General features: G+C 26.3%; 1 protein-coding gene across 1 annotated transcript; it reads right to left on the bottom strand.

The window, feature by feature from the left end:
- Nucleotides 1-22,809: 22,809 nt before the first annotated feature.
- On the bottom strand, nt 22,810-26,494 carry LOC145840288 (uncharacterized). The gene is made up of 4 exons (XM_082947490.1): nt 26,433-26,494; nt 24,720-25,209; nt 23,642-23,892; nt 22,810-23,421 (listed from the first exon to the last, which is right to left on the bottom strand). Exons 1-4 carry the CDS (start codon nt 26,484-26,486, stop codon nt 22,810-22,812), a joined length of 1,407 nt encoding a protein of 468 aa, XP_082803616.1. The 5' UTR covers nt 26,487-26,494.
- Between the last annotated feature and the right edge of the window lie 1,405 nt (nt 26,495-27,899).

Here is a 27,899-nt window from a genome sequence, read left to right as displayed (position 1 = left end):
GGTAGATACCAATCTACACGCAAATTTTATTAGAAATTTTGAAAAAAAACATTGTTTGTAACTGATTTTATCGCTTTATAACACAATAGCAAGACTGAAAGCATTGGATCTTATATTTTAATGTTTGAAATTTAAATTTTAAGATACGACAGAAATTTTACTGTACTAGACGTAAATTGACTTTGAGTTTGTTCGTTTTTTTAATTTTATATACAAAAAATTTTTAAATAAAACTAAAAACTTCGTTGTACAAAATGTTTATAGGTACAAAGGTTATGCACTAGTTTTAGTTTTTAAATTTATCATACACTAAAAAACAATAAATAAATCTAATTTAAGTTACAATTAAAATTATCAAACCTTTTTGTTTTCCTGAAACATCAAATTTTGGTAATTCGGATGATCAAAACATAAATGGTTGTAGTTTGAATTATTTTCTGAAAAAATATAAACATTTTTTAACTAAAATCAGTAGTAAGACTTAAAAATATTAGCTAACAAATTAAACATTTTATTCTAAATAAATATTGAGTATAAAAGTTTCAATTTCCATGTATGAAAACAATTTTTTTAGTAAAAGTGTTAAAATATTAGCACAATGTAACTTTTAAAAATAAGTTTTATAACCTGGTTATAACTTTTTACTCTAAAACAATACTTTTAAACTGAGTATTACATGAATAAAAGTATACAATTAATATACTCTACTTAAAATACTTGTTTACAACTATGAGAATTTTTGTTACTTAGCACGTGAATTGGTAAACTACAGCTATCTAGCCAGGCTATTTCAAAATTTTATGTGGCTATCAATAAAATTTTTTATTATTAAAATTTACAATCATGCTGTTTGTTAGGTAAATAATGGTGATGATTCAATGACGAATTTACTACAACTTTCTTGTAGAACAAAAGAGAGTTTACATTCACGATCAACATTGCATGACGTATACGTTTATAACTGACGTCGTGACGTAATAATGGCCTAATTAGTTGACGTTTACCAAGCTTACTTAAATTGAAATTGTTACTTAGGTGTTAATTTCTTTTAAAATTCAAAATAACACTCAAACTCGTTTTTAAACAATTTTAAGAGTGGTAAAACAGTTTAAGATAATTTCTGGTTCCTACAGTTCAAAGTTTAAGAAGTTTTAAATTGTAAAATAATTGTATGATAGTTAACTAAAAACTTTTGATCATGTGATAAAAATAACTGATAGAAATTTATTCAATACTCGCAAAGCTTCTTATCAGCAAGCAATTATGTTTTTACACAACTAAAACTATGACAAACTTCTGCATCTGCTAACAATGTCAGTAAACATTATTTAAAATAAATTAAAACTTTAATGCAAACGAAAATGTGCAAAAAACTTTTCTTTAATTTAACAACAACTATTTGCTTAAAACAGACCAGCTATGCAAAGTCACAAACTTCAAAGTTCGGTCCCACCCTTCAAAAAGTCTCCAACAACTTTCTTCATTTTAGGGTATTGCCCATTTAAAACAAGTTCCCACGGTAAACAATACTCAGCTTATGTTTTGTATTAATTAAGAATGATTGAAACAGATCTTTGTAATTCATCGTCTATCAATTTTAAGTTCTCAGTGCAAAAACTTTATTTGTATTTGTAGGTTTGAACTAATACAAAAGATTGTCTTATTCCTTAACGGTTTGATGTTTTTTGTTTTAATAAATTAGCCTAACTATTGAATTAAAAAAGTTAAAAATGTTGCAGACTTGATGGCTCTAATCTAAGTAGGTTTTTTTTTACTTTATACACAGAGATTTTTTTGACAGCTCGATTGATTCGTTTGTATTGTTTTGTAAAAGGTTTTGTTTCTAAGTCTGATAAATGTATAATGAGCTACTGTTAACGCTTTAATAATAAAATAGACTTAAATTTTTATTCAGTAGCCATAGAAAAATAAAAAAAATATTCAACCACTTAAGCTAATAAGCTATATGAAAACACTTTATTAAATTTTTAATAAAATTATTAAGTAATGTATACATTTGTCATAAATTTATGGCTGTTATCTACAATTTTTATGTTAATTGTGCGTATAATATGCATGTATAAATGGCTCTGTAGTACTTCAAAATTCATGCAGCACTGTTATTATTATACATAACAAACACATAAGCATATGTATATGTTTATATAAGTATGAATGGGTGCACGACTATTAAAATTCGGACAGTTAATTTTCTTGAAAAACATTTAAGAGGCGTATCTAAAAAAGTAAAATATATTTGAAAAAACAGCGGTTTTAACCTCATTAGTAACCTACATATCATTCTTATTTTTATTGAAAAACCTTAATAATTTTTTTTGCCATAAGCAGATTTTAATAAGTTAATAAGTGTAGAAGTTTTTAGTAGTTTTGAAACTTTCTTTTTAATAATATTTGCATTATTTTTAAATGTCATAATCTTACTTGTTGCATCTAAAACATTTTTTTTCAAAAATGTATATTACTTTTTGAGATATGGCCGCTTAAACTATTTTTCGATAGTTTGATTTGTCATGTAATTGTATGTATATGTGACTTCCGGCTAGATACATGATACATTTAAGTTAATTAAACTTGTAAAGATCATTAAAGCTGGTTTAATTTTTTTTTTTCTTAATAGGAAATTTGGATAAGGACCAACAATTATTACAAGTGTTTCCAGTTTTGTTTTATAAACAATCAAATTAAAGTATCGTTTTTGCAAGCTGATTCATTACTATTAGTACTAGCCATAAAAATTGTAACCATACACTTTTAATCCATTTACATTCGGAAGAACACTTAACTGTTGACGTAAAGTAAAAGTAATCTTTTAACTTAGAGTCAGAAAAATCAGTTTGAATAAGGCTTGTCTATTAACTTAGTTTTGAGAAACTAAAAAAAAATAAAAAAATATTTTGGTTTTTATATGCTTTTTATGAAACTTAAAATATAAAACTATAGTTTTTGAACTTAAACTTTTAAACGTAAAAGCTTATTTTTCGAAATATAAATTTTAAGCTTTAAGCTTGATAAAGGTAAAATTAAAATCAAGGTTGTTCAAATTTGTATAAAATATAGTGTTTAACATAAATAGTCAATCACAAAACAGTTTTGATATGAAGAAAGTCATTTGATTTATATTATATATACAATATTAAAGTTAAAACTTATTTTACTTACATATGCTTGTTTGTTTTTATTGCGCGTAAACTATAAACTAACGGTGAAGTCTATTAAAAAAAGTTTCAGCTTACTTAATTACCACTTGTGTTTTTATATTAAAAATAAAATTAAGTTTAACTTATTTGCTCTTTTTTAGTAAAAGTAAAGCTATAACTTCTTTTTCCTAATCTATTACTAATAAACTTTCTTGTTATTAACTTTAAATATTTGTTGTTACAAAGTTCTAACTATGTGCAGAAAAAAAAAGTAAATTATAAAAACAAAAACTTAAACAAATTTTGGAAAAAAATTGTATTTTTAGAAAAAGATCCTAAATTGTAATCTGATTCTATACGATAAACAAATTTGAACTATCGTTCGTTTAGCTAAATCGAATTGATTGAAAAAATTCGTTTACCCAGGGACTTATAAAAAGCTGATTTTCAAGTGGCTATGCGCCCCCTTTTTCTCACAAATCTCGCCTTTCCATGCTAAAATTAAATCTTCTGCAAAATAGGCGGGGGGCGATTAAATTTGATTGGTTGTCATCTCCGTTGCCAAGGCGGATCACCCAAAGTATATTATTACCCCCGCTCACTTGTGATACAAATCTCCCATGACTGACTCCCGTGTGTCGCGCCAACGTTTTGTGACGTAATAATCTTACCTGACGGTTTTCAAGTGGTGCCAGTGATGTCATGTAAGTTTACCGCTGGTGACATCACAATTTTATTTCTAGTTTTTAAATAAATTAGGTATTTGATGGATTTGTTGTTTGGAAACGACGTTCAAAGAGATAAATTGAAATCTGTGTATTTTTTGCAATCTATTATTAAGTTTAGATAATATTTGATTAGCATTGTTGAAACGATTTACTAAGAGCTTTAAATAATTTTCTACTTTAGCCTGCAGCACTTAGTTATTTATGGAAAATTTTATAGATTTGGTGTCTAGTTTTTAGTGAATATATGGTGAAAGTTTAAAGTCGGGGTCGAAAAAATACAACTTGAAAGCCAAATTAAACCAAATAAGCAAAAAAATTTTCCCGCAATGTATTTTAAAAGTGAAATGCAATAGCTAACATTTAAAAATTCAAAGATAATGTTGTAGAATCAAGTTTAACTTTTTTTCAAAACAGAAGTTTAAATACATGCATTTTTGTGTTTGTCATTAAAAGGATAATTATTTTGGATTTATTTCATTCATTTTTTTGCTTTATAAAAATATTTTCTAAACACTGTGGAACTCAAAAAACTATTTACCTTTTAATGCGCATTTTAATGAACGTTTTGCAGTAAATGTCTTTCATTGGCGAAAAAGAGCCGAACCCTGTCTTAAAATGTTGTAGTAAAAGTTTTTAATTTATAGCTATGAAATTTTCTTACTTAAAATCCCGAGTAGCTATCTATTGGGTAACTAAGATCAGTCAAACGTAGAAAACCCTCTGCTGTTGGAAACCCCGGAAAAAATAGAGTTAAGTATTGCCATGAAAATATTGTTGCATGGAAGTTTAGTTAAGTTCTGTACCTGTTTTTGTATAAAATGAAGTTAGTTTATTTTTTTCTATCTAAGAATTAATGTTTGGATACACTAACTGCCACATGAAAGATAAATGCTTATATCTAAAGTTCTATTAAATGCGTCTGCTGCTGTTGAAGTTAATTAAGTTACCTATATGAAATTTATTTAAGCAAGATAAAAGCACAAAACCAAAAATGTTTGATAAAAAATGTGACTTTGAAAATAAAGTAAGCTATTCAAAGTATATTCACATTTTTTTTTATATCGTATCACAAAAGATATCGGCAATAGATAATAATGCCAACAACAAAAAACCGATATTTCGCTGATAAGATAGCTTTAAAGTGCACAAAACAAAAAAAAAAAAACGCAAAAAACCACAATGTAGAAATGTGAAGGCTATTTTTAAGTGGACTTTAAAAATTCTTTTTAAACGACAATTTTATTGACTGTCACTTTCGGTTTAGTTCATTTATTTTTATTTGACCGTGAAGCCTTACAATCATCTGTATTTATATGCACGTGCACTGCAATGTTAGGTAAAATGTATTTTTATGTACTTGAATTAATGTTTTTTGAATTAAAATTCATAACATAATAAATTTTATTTTTTGCAGATATTAGCACATATATGACACTACAATATACTTTAAATCCATTTTTAAGTCAAAATTATAACAAATTTAAAAAACATTAAACATGAAAATTTTAATTACTAGTTTATTCTTTTATATGTAAACTTCAATCGACAGTCTTACAAGTTAAGGTCAAATACTAAAAACAAAATAAACGCAATATGTTATCTATTTATAACATTTCGTTTTTGATAGTGGAGTTAGAAGTTTATAGATTTAAAGTGAATCGTTCTAAAAGTATGCTCTGCAGTATATTGAAACTAAATTCTATGTTTAATCCACAGAGAAAGTTTTAGCTCAATGAAATAAAATATTTTCACAATCTATTTAATATAAATTTAAGATAAATTTTAGTTAAATACTATTAATAAAAAAAGCATAAAGTTACAAGTTAATTAACAAAATCGGTGAACATAGGTTGCAATTCTTGCAAAATGTATATATATTTTTTGATTTTTGTTTATACTTTTTTCGTTTTTTACTATTTTCTATAAATATTTCTATAACTAGCAACAGTAAGTTTTTTCAAGCTTTGAGAAACTATACATCTCACAGTATCTATATATTACCGAAAATCTTACGTTTATTTATGTAAAGTTTAAACAGGCAGTACGTTTTTTTTCTTGAACATTTAACTTGATAGTATTAGTGATTTAGTAAAAAAAGACTATGCCTTAAAGACTTTATTAACTTATTCTTATTTTATAGTGATTCAAAAGTTTAAGTATGAAATTAATAACGGTTTCTAGAAATAAACTTTGAATAACTATTTAAAGGTTTATGTTATAAGTACGCATAGCAGTCGTTACAAAGTACAACTTTATTGAATTGAAAACTAGCATACACTTTGCTAAGTAAACAGTTTTATAAATGAGCTAGTTATCATAGCTGTCATATTTTATGCTTTTCTCCGCCATTTAAAAGAAATTTGTTTTTTAATTTACTCATGCTAGACTATGTTATCTAAGTTTTCATGTTTAGTTAAAAATTTAAGAAGAATTTTATTTAAATTTATATCATGCATTAAGTTATGTTAATAGTTTTAAGTTTTTTTTGTATTATTAATAGTTTAAAAATGTTTAATAGTTTTAATTTCAATTAGTTTTGTTACTAAAAAGTAATTAGTAACATAAAAATTTATAATAATTGTAAAATAACGAAAGTTAAAGTTAAAACTATAAGTTATAACACTTTCCTTCGTTTCTTTGCATTAAAAAGACTATAAGGAAATTCTAAGATTCTAATGAAAGCTTTTAGTGTTTTAGTTTAAATGTAGATTTATATATTAAGCTTTTGTTCAGTAACTAAAATTTTATAAAATTTTATAAAGGTAATAAAGCTCACTTTCACACTTTCTAAAACGTTAGTATTATTTTAGCTCTCTGACGTTTATATTTGTGTCCAAAAATATAAAATAATAAAAAATTAGCTAAATACAGTTTTAAAAGGCCCAAGTTGATAAATTTTATTAAATTAAAAATTTTAATAAAAAGTGCGTTATACTTAAATCGTTTTTAATTTTTCTCTCTACCGTATTATTACTTCTAAAAGTAATATTAAAGATAACTTATAATACAAAATTATTTTTTTAGCATGTTAGCTTCTTTTGTTTTTATTTCAATCGCGTTTCCAATATTAAAGTTTATTTACAACATTACTGTCTCGACTTAGTTATCACATTTTAACAAACCTTTGTTTGATTTTTTAATAGCTAATAAAACAAAGACTATACAACTAGATAAATTAAAAGAAAAATAAAAGTACATACAATAATAAGTAAAATTTTTAACGCTTAATATAATTTAAATCTTAGTTAAATATTTCACAACATCAGTTTAGCTACAAAAAATATCAACTTAATGAAAACTATATAGTTTTAATTCCAAAGTTTAAATTAAGGCATACATAGACATATAATGTTTTTTACACTTCATAACTGCATAAAATAGTTTATACGTAAAAAAATACAAATTTTTTAAAGGTTTGAGATTCACTGAATACTTAAACTCCGAAATCAAGTAAGTAATCACTAATCAAGGTGTCACTTTGGAATGTTCCACGTTGATCCACTAAATTTATCATTGCAATGACGACAAATGTTTAGAAGATGCTTCGATAATCCGTCGCCCCCTACCAAGCGTCGCCACCTATCAAGTAACAGCCCTCATCAAGTTTCGGCGCCGTACTAATTACAACTTTTACTCAAATTTCATAGATTTTTGTGTTTTACCCTCTTTAAGCTACGTTTTGAGTTTGAATCAAATATGTTGTGTTATATCTATGTTTAAGTTCTATTGCGGTTTGCGTAGTTTTATTACTTTTTTTTTATATATGAGTGTTTAACTTGTAACTAAGCATTTCAAAACTGAAAATATAGTTTTTCGTAAAACGAAGAAAAGACTTAAAACTTTTAAAATTATCAAAACGTATTAACAAATTTCAAAGAAAAGCTAACTTAAATCGATTTTTATATAATTTGTATTATTTTGCTATTGTTACTTAAAAAAAAAGATACTGTGCTACTTAAATTTCTATAAGCTTAAATATTGCAAAAAATTTGTAGTTGGTGTCCAAGGTTGTTATAAAGTTTAAGATACCACATTAGCGTTAAGATAACTGTAATACCTAGCACACTGTACAATAAAAACATGCTTATTTTTTAATGTTTTCAACTATAAGACTTTATAACTTTATTTTTACACGATCTGTAAGTCGTAATTTCTCTACATAAACCAAAAAATAACATTAAATTGATTAACTAAAAACTGAAGTCAACCAAGTCACTATTATCAATAATAAAGTCACTTTTGTCAATTTAAGTACTTCCTAAAAGCAAACAAAAGCTATGAAACTCAATGAAGTTATTTGCAGCTGGTATATACCTAACGACTTTCAGCCTTTGCTAGAATGCGCCAACAAAGTATCGTCAAATAAATTTAGCTAGGTTATTTTCATGTCACATTTCCGGAAGATTTCGTCTCTTTAGTATAATACTTCCTAGTAAAATTCTAAAAAGTTAATTAAAAAAAAATACACAATTATTTGATGACAACATATAAACATAATAATTGTGTCGAATAAAAAGTATTAACAACACTATTTAATGGACAACTATAGGCAACCTTAAAAGAAAGCAATAAGTATTACAGTAAAAAACAAAACAAAAGTTAAAGTAATTTATTTAAAAAAATTGCAGCAACGCTTTTTATTGTTACTCTCCACTGTAATTTTAAACACAAAAGCCTATAAACTAAATTTCAATTTTATTATTTTTGTTTTGCTGCGGAAAATATTCATGTTCAAATCTCCGTTTAGTTTCTTTACTTTTCTATTTCATTGTGACGTAAAATTAATCTGGTCAGTGAACTTATGACATAACAAGTTTAAATAAAACTCAGTTTCCGGTTTATGCTTTAATTTTGCTATTCAGGTTAAAATCCTCGTTTCATTGTGACGTGACAACATATTGATCAGAAAATAAAAATGATTAAAATATATATCGGATTTTCTGGTTTTAAACTAAAAAGAATGTTAATTTAAATTTGTTGAAATAAGTTTTTCCAGGAGTTAAATTGAACTTCAAATATGTTTACAAAACACGTTTTTCAAAAGTACGTCAAAAAAAGTTTGTAGGAAATAGAATTAGTAAATATACTAATAAAAAATGTATTTGGTTCAATTTAAACGTAGTCGATGTAAAGGATTATTAATTTTTTTTTTGTATATTTCTATTTTAACGGGATCCTTTCACGTTTTAACTTTTATTATAGTAGGTTATTATAAAGTTTTTTAATAGTGTTCAATCGTTTAATAGTATGTGTATAATTAGAAACTAAAATTTTGCTATCAACTATAAGATTTACTGTTCATAAGACATACATGTATTTTTCTGTTTATAATGTATATATATATTAATATATATCAAATAAAATTATCCAACGAATTTTTTTCTGTATAGAAGACATTATTGCCGTACTGAAGTCACTAAAGTTTTCAATCACTTACTTTTTTACTGTAAGTCAATATATTTTGCGCCTGAAAACTATATGACACATTTGTATGTTATAATAAGTGTTGGTAATTGATAATAATAAAAACATATCTTGTTTGTATTGTATTAGTATATAAAAATAATTTCCATTATAGTTAAAGAATTGATAAAAATAAATAACTGTTTTTTACAATAGATTGTAAGCGTATGCTTTAATTATGATAATATTAGCTGAACCAAAAACATGTATGAAAACAATAGGTCAAGTTAATACCTGTTGTGAATAACTTTACTCACTATTTACTGTCAATAAAAGAAATATATAAAAAACAGAAAATTTAGCTCGATTAATTTAAGAAGACAGTACTGATTTAAGTCTAGTACTTACAAGTCCATTTTTAAGTTTATATTTATTCACAAAGTAGCTGGACATTGCAACATATTATTTTTGATTTTGAACTCATTATAAGTCGTTGTTTTATCTGAAAATTAAATTCATGTAAACTAGCTTGTCTGTTTTTTGTATATAAGTTTATTCACTATAAAATCTACTTATTCATGTTTTAATATTTGATATTCAGTTATAATAAAAAACAAACTTAAAAACTAAATTAGCATGCTTATAATACTTAATTCGGCTCACGTTATATTTTTGAAAAATGCTTTAGAGTAAAACAATATTTTTTAGTTCTTAAATGACAAAAAATGTAGTTACTATACAAGTTTTTTTTTACGTTTCAGAAAAGAGGTATTAATTTAGTGAAAAGAAAGTTTTAAACAGTAAGTTAGAGTCATAATACAGAATTTATTATTACACCAGAACGTTTCTTTACTTGTTTAAAAGATATTAAAAAAATAGAGTGACTTTAACTTTTTTAGTAAGTTTAGTTCATCAAAAACATCAAGTAAATCTGTGGGAAAATACAAAAAACAATCAATAGGTTCACAATACAGCGTAAAAACGCAAACAAAACGAAAACTCTCATCGGAAAACAAACTAGGTTTTCAGTTAAAATAAGGGAAAAGTTACATTTTTGGCACGACTTGTTAGACGATTGAGTTTTTGTCTGTCTTAACAAGATTAGGGAGTCTGGAATATAACTCTTACTACAAGGCCTTTGCTTAATATTTATTATTAAGGCTTTTATCCAACTGTTTATCATGGTGAAGTTTTTAACGTTTTTAATTTTTTAATTTCAACATAAATTGTAAAAATTATTTGAAGCAACACTTTCTGTGTTTCGAAAATTTTATTTGTAAAAGAATTTGGCTACATCGCTTACAACAAGGCAATGAAAAATCGAAACAACAAAAATTATATGTAAATGTAGTTTAAATTATAATAAGTTTTGTTTCATATTTTTTATGTTGATAACATTTAACTGTAGGAAAACTGTTTAAACTTTATAAAAATTTTTGATAACATAGTACTTTTTAAGTTTTAAAACAAAATAATTTTTGTATTCAGTAAATTTAAAACTCTCTAAATTAACTTTTCTGTAAGTGTTGTTCCAAAAAACCATACTAAATATTAAAGTTTTAGTTAATAATGACTTCAAAAATATTAAAAATAGTTTTTAAATTCTCTTTGATTTGCGCAAAGTAAAATACTAACATAAAAAAAGCTAGGTGTGTTTAAATTTCACCTTTTATAATATCTCTGAGTATTTTTATTTTTTCTATTTTGCGCAAAGTTTTTATATTTGAAAATATTAAATAAGCTTTTTAGATATTTATATTATACCAGCCAACATATAAATTTCAATTCAATAAACTTTTTTTTTAAACTCGTTTTTAAAAGCTTTTAATATTTTATCAATAGTTAATTTTATAGTAAGAAAAAAATAACAGTTACTAGTATAACTCGTTTTGTATAGGTGAAGAAAAAAAAACGAAATAGTTAAAACAATTAACAAAACAGCACAGAAAACTGATTAAATTACAAACTTGTGTCAAAATTTAAAATTTCTTTACAAAGTTAATAAATTGACATAATTCACTATACTAATAAATTTTTAAAGGTTAGTCAAACACATAGGCTTATAGTTGTAACAATATTTGTTACACAAACTAATTTCGGTTACTTTATGGAATTAAATGAAGTTTAAAGCATTCTAAAATAAAGTAACAAATCTAAAAAAACCAGTTAAAAGAACATTTAATTTTAACTAGTGTGCTATTACTGTTTTTTTCTTTAGTTTAATGCAAAAATTATTTTATCATAGTACTTTATAAAAAAAACATGTCTTCAATTCGAAAAAAATCATAACCTAACATACTTTATTTGATGTCTAATACAATAGTTTATACTAAAACAAGATATCATATACGAATGATATTGTATCATATCCCTTTTGATAAGTCCTGGTTTAAAACCAAAAAATAAAATAGCTTATAGTTTTAAGTACCTCCTTACATTTTAGATTAAGTATCAAAATTGTATAATTTAAATTCTTAAGTATAAAATCAATAAGTTTTTTATACAACTTGAAACTAGTTTATCGCTTTAAATTTAAGTATTTTAGTTTTCATTGGCTTTTTACTTTGGAGTAAAGTCTTTTACATGTTTTGTTTTGATGTTATCTTATTTTGATATAGTAGAAGTTGTTCAAGCTAGTTAGAAAAATAAACAGTTTGTAATAAATTTATTTCAGATTTGTTTGAGACTATACAGTTTATATCTTAGTTTAGTTAAAATATATGTATAAAAACGTTTCTAGTTTTCACATTGACTTTAAGTATTAAAGTTTGTTACATGAGATACAGTAGACTACCGCTTAAGTACGCACTTTTTTGGTACGCACCCCGCCTTAAGTACGCACTTATCCAGAAAGACAAAATAAAGAATCCATTCTCATTTCAGCATTGAAAATCCTAGGAAGTTCCCTCATATTATCACGGGAGACATACGTTGGCTTTGGTGGTGCAAAATTACCTTTATCCTTAGACTTGTTCCATAGAGTCATTTTCTGACGCTTTCCATCCATTTTTCTAAATTTCTTAAATTTTTTTTTTTATTGAAAAACTTTCAGAATATCTGCAAAAGAAAGGCTAATTTTAATTTGACATAATATAAAACTAGTTAACCACAAAAACTATTCACAAATCTAATAAAGTCAAAATAAACATATAAAAAGAAACAACAAAAAACTAAAGTTAAAAAAAAATAATGAGAATCTTATCATTGTTTTTTAAAATGTTTGGTAAACACAATATAGTTTGGTACTTTCCCTCTAACAAAACAAAATTTCGAAAATATGGCTAAATATCTTTTTTTAAATCATTAACTGAGATTGACTTTCTATATTAATTGTATGTATTAATTATGTAGAAACTTTTTCTAGAAAAAATTATCATTTTAAAATCTATCAAAATATTTTGCAGATTAGAGTTATGTATTAAATGTTATTCAAAATAAAAAGACTTGTTTTTTGGCTTAATTTTTTGGTGGCTAGTTCTAAGAAAGAAAACAAACAACTAAATTTCTTATGATACTATGTCGTCAAAAAGTACGCACTACCCGTGCTAAGTACGCACTTTTTGGTCGGGTTCAACTTGCGTACTTAAGTGGTAGTCTACTGTAATCTTAAAATTAAAAGTTTCAGGTTTGATAGTTTTATATTTTAAACTACTTTACATTAGTTCAAAAATATCTGATGAAGAAACAAATAAAGAATAATGGTTCACACCCGTCTTTTTCAAAAATGAGAAATTAAGTTATCGTAAATAAGATAATTTCAGATTTAAATATGTTTATAAACTTTTGTATATATTGTTTATTGAACGATAAAAAAAGCGCTCAAAAAGTTTGGTCTAAGGACCTGGTGTATATTAGTTTAGCATGTTTATATATCACTATATATAAAGTCTGTAAAGTAACATACATACAAAATTGTTTTTGTTTCACAAATAATTTAAGTGTTAATGTGCTTTTCTATGAGACTATCTTAAGCTTAAAACTAAGTTTTAGATGATTTATTTCGAGAGTTTTAATTTCTTTAATTAATTTACTTAAATTAAATTGTCTTATGCATTAATAAAAAATAAGAGATAGTTCACAACCGTCTATTTCAAAAATGACAAATTAACAGATCCATTCAAGTACTTACAACGATTGCTACGAAAATCCAAAACGTGAATTGCATGTTTGTTACTAATGCTTCCAACTTTTCACCAAAGTCAAAAACCTTCGTAAACATCTTAAATGCCAATGCAAAAACTTTAAAGTACGTAATAAGACCATATACCAAGATATTAAAAACGGCGTAGAGTATAAATTTTATGAGCTGCACAACATCAAAACTTCTTCACAAATATCTGCCTGTTCACCATTTTTTTCTCGAAATCAAAAAAGAAGCATACGACTTGAACGTTTCCTACTTTATGTGCTAACAAATAAAAACGATAAAAACGACTATAAGGTGGAACGACTCTAAAGCAAAATAATTTATTACTAAAACTGGGGTCTAGAACTTTAAATATACTGATGTGTTTATACAGAACAAAACAAACGGTTACGGATTTACCCTCGTTGTTTTAAGTGAAAAGGTGAGCTTAATGCAAGGGAAATCAGGCAACCCAGAACCCTCACTTTCCGAAGGCGGAGAAGCATTGTATAATAAGTAACACCTTTTCGTACATTTTTAGAAATAAACAATATAGTGTGAAATAGATTAAGAGAAACACTTACGATAGATTAGTCTAAGTTATAATTATGGCTTGTACTTAATATTTTTTTATTAGTTACAGACAAACAGTAATAGCTCAGTACTTGTGTGAGCAAAAGCCACTGGACCAAAGCAATGAAGTACCGATAACTTTTATTATAAAGCACAGAGGCCGGCGAATTTCGGTCTTCGAGACAGATCAGTAACGCTAACTAAAAAGTTACCATTCGCTACAAAAAAACAATTAATACGATGAAATATACTTATAGTTTTATGTGAGTGAAGTTAACTTATTGAACAATATAGTTTTTTTGAATAAAAAATAAATGTTGTACATTTACAAATGACAATGAATGTATGACGTATCTTTGAAACTGACGTCAAAATAGCCTAAATTGTGCATAAAAAACCTATAAACTGCAACAAAACTCGTTTAACTTTTAAATCCATTCTTAGTTTAATATAAAGTTAATTTTAATCAGTAAATAACTTGCCTGCTTGCACAACTTTAAATGAGACCAGCTTTTCAATATTTAAAAGTAAAGAAGGACTTTAAAACATCATGGAAGCACAAAGTAAGCATTTGAATTTACGAGCAAACAAAAGTGAACTAAAGTTAAACTTTATAAACAGTAGACTTTCTTAAAACAGAACAAACCAGTTTTGCAAGTTAAGAAACATCGAAATTCGGACCCACCATAAAACAGTCGCCTAGTGATTTGCTTCATGTTCGAATTAAATGCCCAGATTAAATAATTAAGCTCTCAGGATAAAGTTTATCAAAAACTTGCAGCCAGATTTTTAGATTTGTTGTACTAGACATAAATAATTCAAATTATTCATGTAACTAACTGTAAAATTGATTCTAAGTTTTCGGCGCTCAGCTATGCTGTTTCTGTAATCTAAAACCAACACAAAAAACTGTTATTATAATTTTTTTCAATGAATTGATTTAACTCTAAGTTTTCAATTTATTATAAATACTACAGTCTTGAAAGATTTTTTTTCTTTGCTGTTTACGGGAAAGTTCTAAATGATACTTTTATACTGTTCTATAAAAAATCTAAAATAAGACGGGTATACAATAATTTACTGTTACGACTTTATTTTAAACAGTAACGTAGATTTAAACTTAAAATTAAGTTTTTACAGCTTTTGCAAAACCACAAAATTTTTTTTAAGTATTTAATTTTAAAAGTTTGATAAAATATACTTTATTCAAGTTTTACTGTTATCGTAAATTAATTTTGATGGTAAACTTGTCTGAGAAAAATATTTTAGCAAGAGCTTTTTGTAAACAACACAATTTAAATCTATTATGCTATTTTTTATGCTGTTTTGAAGCTATTTTGTATTTTAATAACAATAATTGTTGCCATTAGTTTTTTTAAAACAAAAGACATAAAAATATTAAATCATTTTGTTTAAAAATCATATAATACATAGTTACACACATATTTGTTTTTACAACTTTCTGATTCTCGGTAAAATATGATACTTGTAAGCCAATTACACTTGCAAAGGTCAACTAAAGTTTCCTGACTACCTTACTTTTATATACTCAACTTTAAGTTTGCCAAAACTTTCTCAAAATAGAAAACTTGGAAAACGATCAACATTTATTACAAGTGTTTCCAGTTTTGTATTTAAAAACAAACAAATTAAGAGTTTTGTTTGCAATCTTATTCTTCATTTTTATTGTTTGTCTTACTTTTATTCGTAACTTTGTACTTTGAATTTTTAAGCAAAAAATTCCTGAACTGTTAACAAACTATAAAAAAGGTCAATTTCCAAACAAAATGTTAAGTTAAATTATTTGCAACTTTTGAAAATTAAAAATGCATAAGTTTACAGAAGAAGCTAACAATCTAAATAAAAATTAACTTCATTCAGCTTTCTAATAAGTTTAAGTGTAATTAGAATTGTCATTTTCTACTAATTTTTAAATTCACTTTTATCATTTCAATTTAAAAAGATTTACACAAGTTTTTATTTAAAAATAATATCATCGAACTAAAGGTAAGCAATCAAAGTGTAACAAAATACATTTTTTAAAGACAAAATAATATTTACTAAAAACGCTTTTACTACTATGTTTTATCTAATCAACCTACGTAAATAAACGAGTAGCTAAATTGAATCGAACATTTATTTAACCCGGAAACTCAGAAAAAGCTAATTCTCAAGCCGCTATACGCTTTTTTTTCTCAAAATTCTCAAACTATTATTTACGTCGCTCTTTTAAGAAGCAAACTTTCCATGACTGACTACTTGCTTATTGCGCGATATTACAGAACACTATCTATGACAAAATAGTTATGAATTTTACCTATCGGTAGGTCTTTTAACAGGTGTCCTAGACGAAGCAATAAGTTTGCAAAAGCTGCTAAAAAAGTTTACAACTTTCATGATTAAGTCATCAAAATACGTTAAGAAATTGGTGGGTTTTAATGAAAATTGTTTGCAGCGACCCATAAAAGTATAAAAGACCGCCCTCATACCTGTTAGTTGTCAAATTACTGCTGATGACGTCACGACAAGTTTTCGTTGTTAGTTGCCATAACAGTTTGAGATTTACAAAGTTGTGGAGTCTTTTGTTTGAAGTTGGCATTAAGAGTGGTGAATTGAAATTAATATTGAACTTATATTTTTCGAATTTTGATAATTTTTTATTAGCTTGTTTGCATTTGGACTGAATAATTATAAGCTGTACATTAAAGCAAGTCTTTTGTTTAGTTTTAAAAACTTGATCGCACAAAAAACTGCTTATGATTTTTAGTTAGTAGTTTATAGTGGGTATTTGATTGAAATACATTTAATAATTGGTATTTAAACTCATGAAAGTTAAATAAGTGGTAACAGTATACAAAATATTATGAAAATTACCTTAAGTGAAAAATGAAAACTAGCTTATGAAGTGAAACGTCACAAAATATTTAAATAAGTGGTAACAAATAAAAAGAGTTTACTCAAATAATTTTTAAATAACATTTAATATAACCGAGTAATTTTTGTAAATTTGATTAAATTCACGCTATATAGCTGACTGGTTATGAAAATATTTTTTTGGAGTTATATGAAGCTTACTTTGTAAAAAATCATTATTAATATTTTTTCTCAAATATTGTATATCGTATCGTTAAAGATATCATATTTTGATAACAAATCGAACAAAAACGAATGTCTTGCTGATAAGATTGCTTGAAAATGCTCACAAAGAAAAAATACAAAACGAATAAAACCGCAATACTTAAATGTAAAGGCTATTTTTAAGTAAATTTTGAAAAATTCGTTTTAAAACGACAATGTTATTGACTGTCGCTTTCGATTTAGTTCATTTGTTTCTAGTTGACCGTGAAGCCTTTCAGTTAAATGTACATCTACTGCAATATTGTATAATCATTATTCTTTTGATTATAAATATAATTAAACTTTTTTAATCAATTCAAATTTACAACAAACTGATTTTTTATTAATATGAGAAAACAGTATAAAATTTACTATAAAACTTTCAATTTTTGTATTTTTCAATTTTTTAAAAACCTGCTTAAAATACATATCTTCCTAAAAATATCAAATATATTTTTTTCAAATACCACTTTACTTAAGAAATATATTTTAAATTGCATATTTTTTAGCCACTGACATAACTACTTAGTCATAAAAGATTACTATCTTTATTGTTGTTACCTGTTTAACAGATAGTTTTTTGAGTACTGTACTGTCTAAAACAACGCCTTATTTAATTAGATGTCAAACGCTTAGTAGATAAGGTTAGTTAGATAATTATATTTTTAGAGTGAAAAATTGATTGTATCAGTTAAGCTTGAAGTATTAATTGTGGTGAGGAGATTAATATATTTTAAATAAAAGTATTTTTTAAAGTTTGAACCTCATTAAGTGTGTGAATTCGTAACTCAACCCAGACTAATCACTAATTGTGTTGCCACTTTGGAATGCGCCATAACGGTTCACTTATTTTACAGTCGTCATGACGACACATGTCTAAAAGATGCTTCGATAATCCGTCGCCCCCTTATCAAGTATCGGCGCCGTTCTAATTACGACTCCTACTCAAATTTCACAGGTTATTACGATTTTACTATTTTCCTTTTTACCTACCTTTTAAGCATGAAATTAAAACTTTTTATGGTACGGATGTTTCAGCCTACTTCGGTTTGTGTAGTTAACTTAATATTCATTTATATTTAGAATAACTATTCAATTAATTTTTCTTAAATGACAATTACAGTTAAAAATCAGTAAGTTACACATAACTTATAAAAAATAAAAAACGTGTAAAAACTAGCATATTCAAAAATTAAAATAAGATAAATAAAACTATGTTTTTGTAGAAGTCGACACTCTAAATTATTTTCTATTACGATGGGCCATAAAACTTTTAAACAGCTTAAGAACTCAAATAGCTTTTAGTTATTTTTTAATTCTAAATTTTCAATGTATATCGTATACATTCAAACCAAACAGTACTAACTGACATAGAATATAATAAAAAAGAATTATCTTTTGACTGCCGAAATTTATTACTTCATTTTCGCACATTCTATGTATAAAAATTTTTCTTAAGATCAATTTTCACAACCACAAAACTAAAATCAACCAATTGGGTTACTAAATCACTTTTTGTCATTTTAAGTACTTCCCGAAACCAAACAAAACAAAAGAAGCTTTTTCGCAGGCGGCCTTCTCAAAATCTCACGCAGCTTTTTGTGCCAACAAAAGCAAGTGTTGATTGAGTTTGGCCGGAATTATTTTGCGTCAAAAACCTCAAACCGGAAGTTGTCGTCAAATAATGTTTGAGTACTTTATAACAACCGTGAAAGGTTTGAGAACAAATTTTGATAGCTAATATACTTTTTGGTATATTACCAAAACAATGTTTTCAAATCTGTAAATGCAACAAAAACTACTTTTAGCTAACTCATGCTTCAAACATTTTATTATTAATCTTAAAAAGTCACAATAATTAGCAACTAACATGGTAATATCGAACAACAGTGTTAAAGTTGTGGGGTTTGGAAAATTTTTCGTTCATATTGTTATGCAAATGAGGTAAAGTAATGATTTAGCATTATATTAAGCTATCTATAGTATAGATAGCTTAATATAGATTCTATACCCTTATCGCTAAACCACCCACTCCAGTTATATAAAAAATGAACCAAAAAAAGATTTTGTGCCATTTAAATCAAAAAATAAAAGTAAATTGTTAGCCAATCAGAAGCACCTTTGATTTGTAGCTGACTCACAGTATTCTGTTTCAAAAAAAAAAAAAACACTTTCTTTAGATATATCGTGAAATATTATATAAAAAAAAAAAATGGAATTTAATTTTTTTGTCACAGTAATTTATTGGTGACAAAATATATACGTAAAAACAAGACAATTTTTTATACTGATAAACAGTTTTTAATTTAAACGTATTAAGAGACAAAATGAAAAAAAGGTTAAATAAAATCATTGTATATTTTTGCACAAAATACATCAATTTATTTTTTTATTTGAAGGTATGCTTCTTATTTAACGCAAACCAGAACACTTTCAATTATTGGCATGACGTCACAATAGCAAACAAATAAGAATATATTTTTATTGTTTTGCTTTAGATGTATTCACGTTCAAATCTCCGTTTACTCTATTTTGACTTTTTAATTGTTACGTCACAATAATCAGACTACTAGTATTTTGGTAAGTCATAAAACTGAATGCAAATCAGTTTCCGCTTGTTCCGTTACGTTTCCTATTCACGTTCAAATCCCAGTTCAGTTGTATATTTATTTGAGAAACAGTGCAAAAATAACCAATTTTTTAAAGTTTTAAAAGAGCAAATACAGTACACTACCGCTTAAGTACGCAAATTGAACCCGGCCAAAAAGTGCGTACTTAGCACGGGTAGTGCGTACTTTTTAAAGACATAGTATAATATAAACTTTAGTTGTTTGTTTTCTTTCTTAAAACTAGCCACCAAATAATTAAGCCAAATAAACAAGCCTTTTTATTTTAAATAACATTTAATACATAGTTCTAATCTGCAAAACTTTTTATTAGATTTAAAAAACATTATTTTGTCTATAAAAAGTTTCTACATAATTAATACATTTATTTTTTTTTTTTAATGGTAACTACTATTAACTACTATTTTTCTACTATTAATATAGAAAGTCAATGTCAGTCAATGGTATAAAAAAGAATATTAAGCCATATTTTGTTTTGTTAGAAGTAAAGTACCAAACTACATTGTGTTTACCAAACATTTTGAAAACATCAATGATTGTACATTTAAATTAAGTTATGACTTAACTATGTTTTATTTGTAGGTTTTTTAGCTTTGTAATCTAGATTTATTAATTTAATAGCATTACAGCTAAAATAACATTATTTTTTTCAGTTTTCTTAAGCCACTATATAAGTATTTTGTTTATTAACATTTAGCAACAGGACTGTCACAATTGGCCACTTAGACTACTCAGGATTACTCACTCTAATTTAAAATTTGTGAAAGTCTTAGGCTAACTCAGCAGATTGGCCATTCTACCTTTCTTGATAAGTGCGTACTTAAGGCGTGATGCGTACCAAAAAAAGTGCGTACTTAAGCGGTAGTCTACTGTATTTTAATAAAAAGTTGTGCGTAACAAATTAGCTGTTTTGTCAATTTAAACTTTGAATATATTTAAAAATAAAAAGCTTTTTTTTTTGAAAAATGAAAATGTTTTAACTTAAAAAATTTATAAGTATAAAAATGCTTCGTACTGTACTAACAGTTTTTTAAAATACTTATTTTGTTTTAAAAAAGTTGTTTCAGTTGCAAGGATTTTTTATATTGAAAACTTTTAAGTTTTATAAACATCTATTTTATTTTTATAAAGTTACTTTATAAGAAACATGTTAAAACACATACACTAGATTACTAACATAAAATATGTAGTTTAAATTCACTCAGATAATTTTTTCTAATTTTGGTCGGAAGAAGGTGACAAAACGTCAAACAGTAAGATATTTTAAACTTTATTGTAATTTTGCTTGTGCAAAATCTGTACTCGTTTATAAGATATTCAATAAATTTACAGTGACTTTTTAGAAATTTTACTGATAAAATTTGAAAAATAAAATGGAAAAAAAAAAACAATCAAAACATTCACAGTCTTGCCTGAAAATGCAAACAAATCGAGTTCTCGTTGAAAAATAAACAATAAATTGTTTAAATAAACAAGTGTTGGTTTTTGTTCAAAACATAGGGAAAGTTGTTTTTTTGGCAAAATTTAGTATACGATCAAATTACAGTCTATCTTAATAAGATTACGGAGTCTGGAAAAATTCTGACTATGCACAATGTAATTGTTGCCTTAAAATTATTCTAAAAGCTTATTATTTACTTTTATAATTATTTTTGAGTTTCCCTTTGTTGTTTTTTAACTGTAACTAATGGATATAACAACACAAAAAATTGATTATTTGAAAAATAAAACTGCTTAAATAGCAGCACCGTTCTCTAGAAGAATGACTGTAAAGTAATAAACTAGAATTAGTTATTTTAAACAGCACTTGTTAGAGCTCAATGTCCAAACATCAAAGAAATTAATAGTTGTTTTTACAAGCTGTTTGCGTAAATTAGAATTTTCGCAATATCTATAGTCATTGGTGTTTTAAGTTATGTTGTAGTGTTTTTAAAAATACTAGTAGTTTAAATACAAGTTAATTTCTCTAATAAATTTTACGAAGGTTTTATTTCTCGGACAGTATAATCATGTCTTGAAATCGCTTTAAAATTGAATGTGTAATACTTAGAGAACATGTAGATTTTGAATACTGTACAGTGTACACTCTGAAAAAAGATCTGGATCCAGTATGATATTGTTTAATTGTTACGTTTGTATGTATAAAATAGTTTAAGGTAATATTTAGTAGTATAAATTTAATTTTAATTGTTTAAATGCAACTATTATTTTACCAAAAAACTAAAACTCGTATTACTGCTTAAAAATTACGAAATTTATTAACAGCAACATAAAATCATACAAAAACAAAAATATGAATTTAGCAAAACATCCAAAAACTGTTTGTAACATGCAGTTTTGCAAAATGAGTATTTTATAAAAACTTTAGTGAAACACTACAAGCTCCTTAACTGTATGTAAATACTTATTTTGTTGACTCTTAACTTAAATACAGCTTAGCTAAAAAAGTTATTTGTTTTAATAGGTATTCATTAAGACAAACTAGAAGAGTTTTTATACTCTACACATTCTTATTGTTTACTAACAATTAAACTTTATAAAACAGTACAACTTTTAAAGCTAAAAAAAAGTTTTTATAATTTATTTTTAGATTTTGCCATTAGATTTCAGAAAAAGTTAAAAGAAAAACACTAATATAAACTATTTTAAATGAATTTGTATATGGACAAATAGAAATGATAAATACCTGATAGATTGTTTAAAAACTATGGACTTTACTTTATACAATTATTACGATGCAATAAATCAAAAAATAAAGTATATTAACTTAGAAAATTTAGGTATTATAAGTATTATTACTTAATTTTACCATTACACTAAACTATCTTAAATTATAAACTTAGTTATACATAAAACTATTTTTTGAAAATTCGGAAAAAAATAATTTCAAACATTCTTGAGTAAGCTTATCTTAATAAGTAAATAGTTGAAAGTTCTTTTTTTAATATATTAAGATTAAAAGCGACAATGTTATTTACTTTATCCAGTAAACATTTGAAAACAAGTGTTTTGTGTTAATAAACGTTAGAATTCAATAATAATTTTCTCAATAACGTACTAAAAATCGTTATAGCTATCTAATAACACTCAACACGAGTTGGGGGTTGCAAAGTTGTAAAATCAGCCCCAAAGTTTCCATGGAGACCAGCTTGCATACGTTGCTGACCGTAGTGGTCAACGTTGTAGTTTCGATTCAGAGAATTTCCCGCATGAAAAATTTGCTGTTGTGTTGTTTGCATCGCGTCGCCTTGTTGTTGATTGGTTTGCGACGTTACTCCCTGTTGAACCGACGTATTAACGACTTCATTGCTTGACGATGAAGTTATTGAATTTAGCTGTTGAGTAGTAGAAATACCGTTGTTAATGGCAACAGTTTGTTGCTGCGGGACTTGCTGAGCGTAATAACCTTCACTGCCAATTACACTGTTAATGCCTAAGTTGTTGCTGTTAGTAGGAAGCTGTTGTTGTGACGTCATAATAACAGATGATGACGTAGATACAAGCTGGTTGTGGTTTGGTTCGTAAGGATAGGTTGCTATTGGCTGCGTCATAAATCCGGTAGGGGTATAGGGGTAGTAGCTAGGTGGGTACCCTTGGTAATTAGTGAAAGCGTTGCTAGGAAAGTTTTGGGATGGCGTTGTCAAGTGAGAGTTCAAAATACTTACTGGTACAAGTTGGCGGGCGAATACCTGGAAGTAAAATTACTTGTTTTACGTTTTGAATATTTGAACAAAAAAACTTGAGTGTGTTAAACTACGAAAAAAAAACTGTATATTAACGTTATCACTTGTAAAAGTTATAAACATAATTTTTTAAAATATAATTATTGTATCAAATAAACAGCTTAGCGGAGGGAATTAATATAAAAAGTAGTTTATATACAGAACAATGGTTTTTATTCTTACATACCTCATTTATCTTAAATCTTTTTCTCCTTCTCAAATAACTGCCATTATCGAACATTCCCTCAGCTTCGGGGTGCAACGTCCAGTAGTTTCCCTTTCCGGGTTTTCCCGGTTCTCTGGGTATTTTTATGAAGCAGTCGTTGAGAGTGAGGTTGTGTCGGATGCTGTTCTGCCATTTCTTATTCTTCTGCTGCTGGTAAAACGGAAACTTTTCGCGGACAAACTTGTAAATGTCGCCTAGCGTAAGTCTCTTGCCTAGAAAGAATTATAGATCTTTTTTTTTATTTAAAAGTTTAGGGTATCTTGTTTTTAGGTTTTGCCTACTAAATGATATAAAAGAAGCAAGTACAATCACCTCTCGCGAATCTATGCACATTGTGTCCACATAAAAAATACGATACGAAAGAGAGAACATAATTAAACGAGATGTAGCAAATATACCTACTATACTGACTATATTTTTATAATCACTAATATAGTTTTGGCGCTTTCCTTTTTTTTCTTTAATAGTTTTTATTCAAGGTATAAGTATATTGAACAGTTTTTAAATAGAAATTGTGTATACAAGGCAATTTTTTATAACTTGTTCCTTGCCCCCTTAAGATTAAATTTGTCTTGCATGGTATTAAGGTAAAATCTTTAAATTAGCTAAATATAACAGATTTATTAAGTTAAAATAAAACACTTTATGCCGTAAATACTGTGAGGAGTTAAACACTGTACCTTTTTTGTCTTAAAAGTGTAAAGGGGACACTTAATATATATATAAGAAGAGTTTCACTGGCTCTATATGGAAGGCACAAACTAAAAATAAAAATCTCATTATTTTTTAAAAACTACCTCCTCTTATATTTTTCAAAACATATATTTAAAATATTTTAAAATGTGTTTCACTAATGTTGCTAAAAAGCATGAAATCTTGTAAAAACCTAAAAAAAAATGTTTTTGCAATTTTTGAAATTCTAAAATGCGTAACTAAACGAAATTGCGTAACCAAACGAGTGCGTAGATTCGCGAGAGGTGACTGTAATTAAAATAAGCTCAAAGTTTAACAACTGAAGAGTAAATCAATTTTAACTTACCGGGGGAGTTTAGTATCGCCATGGTGATGAGGGCAATGTAACTGTAAGGGGGTTTACCCCTGAGCAACGGCCTTTTTCTCTTTCTGCCGCTAGTGGTCGTTGTTATGACGTCTTCACTATCAAATTGTTTCCCACCCTTCGAAGAAACTTCTACCTCCTTTGTTACATCATTGTTAGCAGATTGTGTTACTTTAAGGTCGTCATCAATATATGTGACGTCGTCCAAGTTTTCTCTTTTGATTTCTGTGACTTCATTTCTGTTATAACCGTTTGTGGATAGTTGAAAGTTATGAAATTCCTTTTGCTCTCCAGTTAAAGTACCATCAAAGTTGCGGAGAATGTTAAATATGCTTTTATCGTTTCCAATTAGCTGCTCTTGATACTTAGTATAGTTTTGTTGTGTGGGAAGTTCTTCTAAACTTGTGGGGTTCAGTTGCTGGGTGATTTGGGTGTTGGGAAAGTAAGAAGTCTCAGAAACGCTTGATGAGTTCTAAAAGAAATTTTAGAGTAAATAATATACATATTAGTTTCACCTTTTTTGTACTACTTTGTAAATTTTGTAATTTAATATATTTACCTCATTAAACATTAAAATGCCTCTGCATTTGTGACTTATATTTCTAAAAACTACCAAATATATAAGCAATTAAAAGTTTAAGGTAAGTTCTTACAACATTGGTAAATAAATTCGTATCAAGCTTTGATTTCTAGCAGAATACAAGCTTTAGCTATGCAAAAGCTGTTCAGCTCATAAATTTTCATTTAAAAAACTATTTACTTTTAAACTTAATTTTTTTTTATAAATTTATCATATTTTATAGGCTAGAAATTTAGGTAATTAATTTATGAACTCAGTTTTAACAGCCCAACCATACGTCTCATTAAAAGTGTGATCAAAATAAACGACATTTAAAGCACTCAATTGTGATAAATTGTAATGCGTTCTGATAGCTCATATCAAAAAGTAAAGAATATTTAACATTAAACTTGTCCGCTTAGCATTTAAAGTTTGACCTTTAAATAATTTGAACAAAAGCAATATTCAGTGTTGTGACAAAATATGCTTTGTAATGACCTAATCAGTCTTAATAACGCCAACGTTTAATCTCACTGCTTTCATTAAGACAAATCATAAACGAGTTTAAAAGTAAATAAATCTAAACGTTTTACTTCTTTATCACCAAAAGATAATAAAAACAAAACGTTCTAAAGACATCAGTTAATATTCACAGTAAATATTAGTTTACCGCCCACATTGACTTGGTTTACAAATAATCGTCTTAGGTCATTTAAATATGGTGTAGTCGCATCAGAACATTGAATTTAGCACGCCCAATTAATTTGAAATTGTGTAATGAATTGCACATGAGGGGTTAAGCAAAAGGACAAACGATCAAATAAACTTTGTTGATTTGCCTGTTTAATTGGCCGTTTAAGCTGGTTGCTGGGCTTAACTTAAAGTAGAAAAAGAAATTAAAAATTGGAAAAGAAAATAAAGGTTTTTTACTCAATATGTATAAAATTTCGTACTATGTATAACTAAACTGCACTATTTAGCTCTGTTTACATAAAACCTGTCCACGTCAAACTTGAACTTATGATGTATTTTTATAACTTATAAAGGTGATTTTAGTGTGTAAAGTACTTACATGTAATGTACACTACTGACTATAGTAAAACTTATTCATTTTTACAATAATGTTAATTCCTAACCTTTTTCTCCGGTTTTGTTATCGAGTTTGAGTGAACTGGTTGATCGAAATACATTTTATTTACTGCTAGTAGGATTTCTGAAAGATTTCATTACTTTTAAATTAAACTTAGTATTAACAAAGCGTTGAAGAATGAAGTGATAATTAACTGTTTTATATACTACTTTATTTCAAAATTCAGTTTAAAACCAAAACTTTTAAAATTGAATTTTAGAATAGTACTCGAACAAACTTTAAAAACTTCAAAATAAGTTTGCCATAACTTCAAAAAAGTTTTCAAAAATTCAATATATATAGGCTTTTTTAGCTGCAGCCTTTCCAAACCTTTCAAATTACATAGTATTGTATTTTATTATAACCGTGTAATTTAATTAAAAAAAAATATTTTAATAGATTAATGTTGTAGCAATTATAGTAACTTCATTTTAAAATAGTGCAAAACATTTTTCCACTCAATGTACTTTTAATTTTACTTGACAGTTACTACAATACAAGCTTAATTAAAAAAAGTACGGTTTTGAAACATAAGCATATTGCAAATACTCTAATTCAGTATTATAGTATAATAAATGACTTTGAGTTTGTAAAATAAAATTAGCATAAGTTGTTTCAACAACTAATAATAAGTACTAAATATTGCTTATTGTTTTAAGGTAACCTAAACACACAAATTGTATTTTTTTTTAATACAAACAAACATTAAGTAGCTACGCAAGCGCTGCAAATATGACAATACTTTATCTTCCGTTCACAAAGTCTTCAAAAAATTGCATTTTTTTCGGGTATTTTCCTTTTTGTAGCAATATGTTCTCACGATACAGTAGAACAACAAAAAGCAAGTCTTTGTTGCTAGCTTAATTAAGAATGATTTTAATCGATCTACGTAATTAATAGTCTGCTGATTAAAGAATTTCAAGTCCTACAACTATGTTTTATTGGTGATGTAGTAAAAAAATAATGAAATTGTTTTGTTTTTCAGTAGTTTAAGTGGCATTTTAATGAATTGGTCTTTTTGTAATTTGATTACAATTTGAAAATTCACAGACCTGATGGCTCGAGTCTGAAAAGATTATTTTTACATGGGAAACTTATCAACTGCTTGAGTGACATATTCATATCTGTTTGTCAAAAAGCAAAATATTTTTTTCAACTTGTTAGTGAGTAAAAACAAATATAAAATTTTACTAGCTGTTATTACAAATTATTAAAATTTTTAAGCAAGTTTCTACTAACAAGACTAATACTAACGTTTTTGTTTAAATGAAAAAAAATTAAAAGTTTTTTAAAGTATGATTGACGTTTAATAATTTTGTAAAACTAAATATTGTTTAAACAATTTAAGCTAAGCGTTCGTAAATAAAAAACGCATTTATACATGTTTGTGTTATTTTATACATAACTTAAGGCATATGAAAATGTAACTACAATACTGAAAACTTGTTGCAAAGTTAGTGTTGTATATTTAAAA

This window comes from Thalia democratica, chromosome 1, assembly GCF_965202585.1.
Source record: "Thalia democratica chromosome 1, ktThaDemo2.hap1.1, whole genome shotgun sequence".
Classification (NCBI taxonomy): domain Eukaryota; kingdom Metazoa; phylum Chordata; class Thaliacea; order Salpida; family Salpidae; genus Thalia; species Thalia democratica.
The sequence above is the reverse complement of the archived record's forward strand: the minus strand, read 5'-3'. Positions and strand labels throughout refer to the sequence as shown.

Bases quoted from the DNA above. Each gene is read 5' to 3' on its own strand.
- LOC145840288 (XM_082947490.1), bottom strand. From the start codon at position 26,486: ATGTATTTCGATCAACCAGTTCACTCAAACTCGATAACAAAACCGGAG. The intron at 25,210-26,432 runs GTTAGGAATTAA...AATTTCTTTTAG, and splicing joins TAACAAAACCGGAGAAAAAG to AACTCATCAAGCGTTTCTGA. The intron at 23,893-24,719 runs GTAAGTTAAAAT...AATTCTTTCTAG, and splicing joins GGCGATACTAAACTCCCCCG to GCAAGAGACTTACGCTAGGC.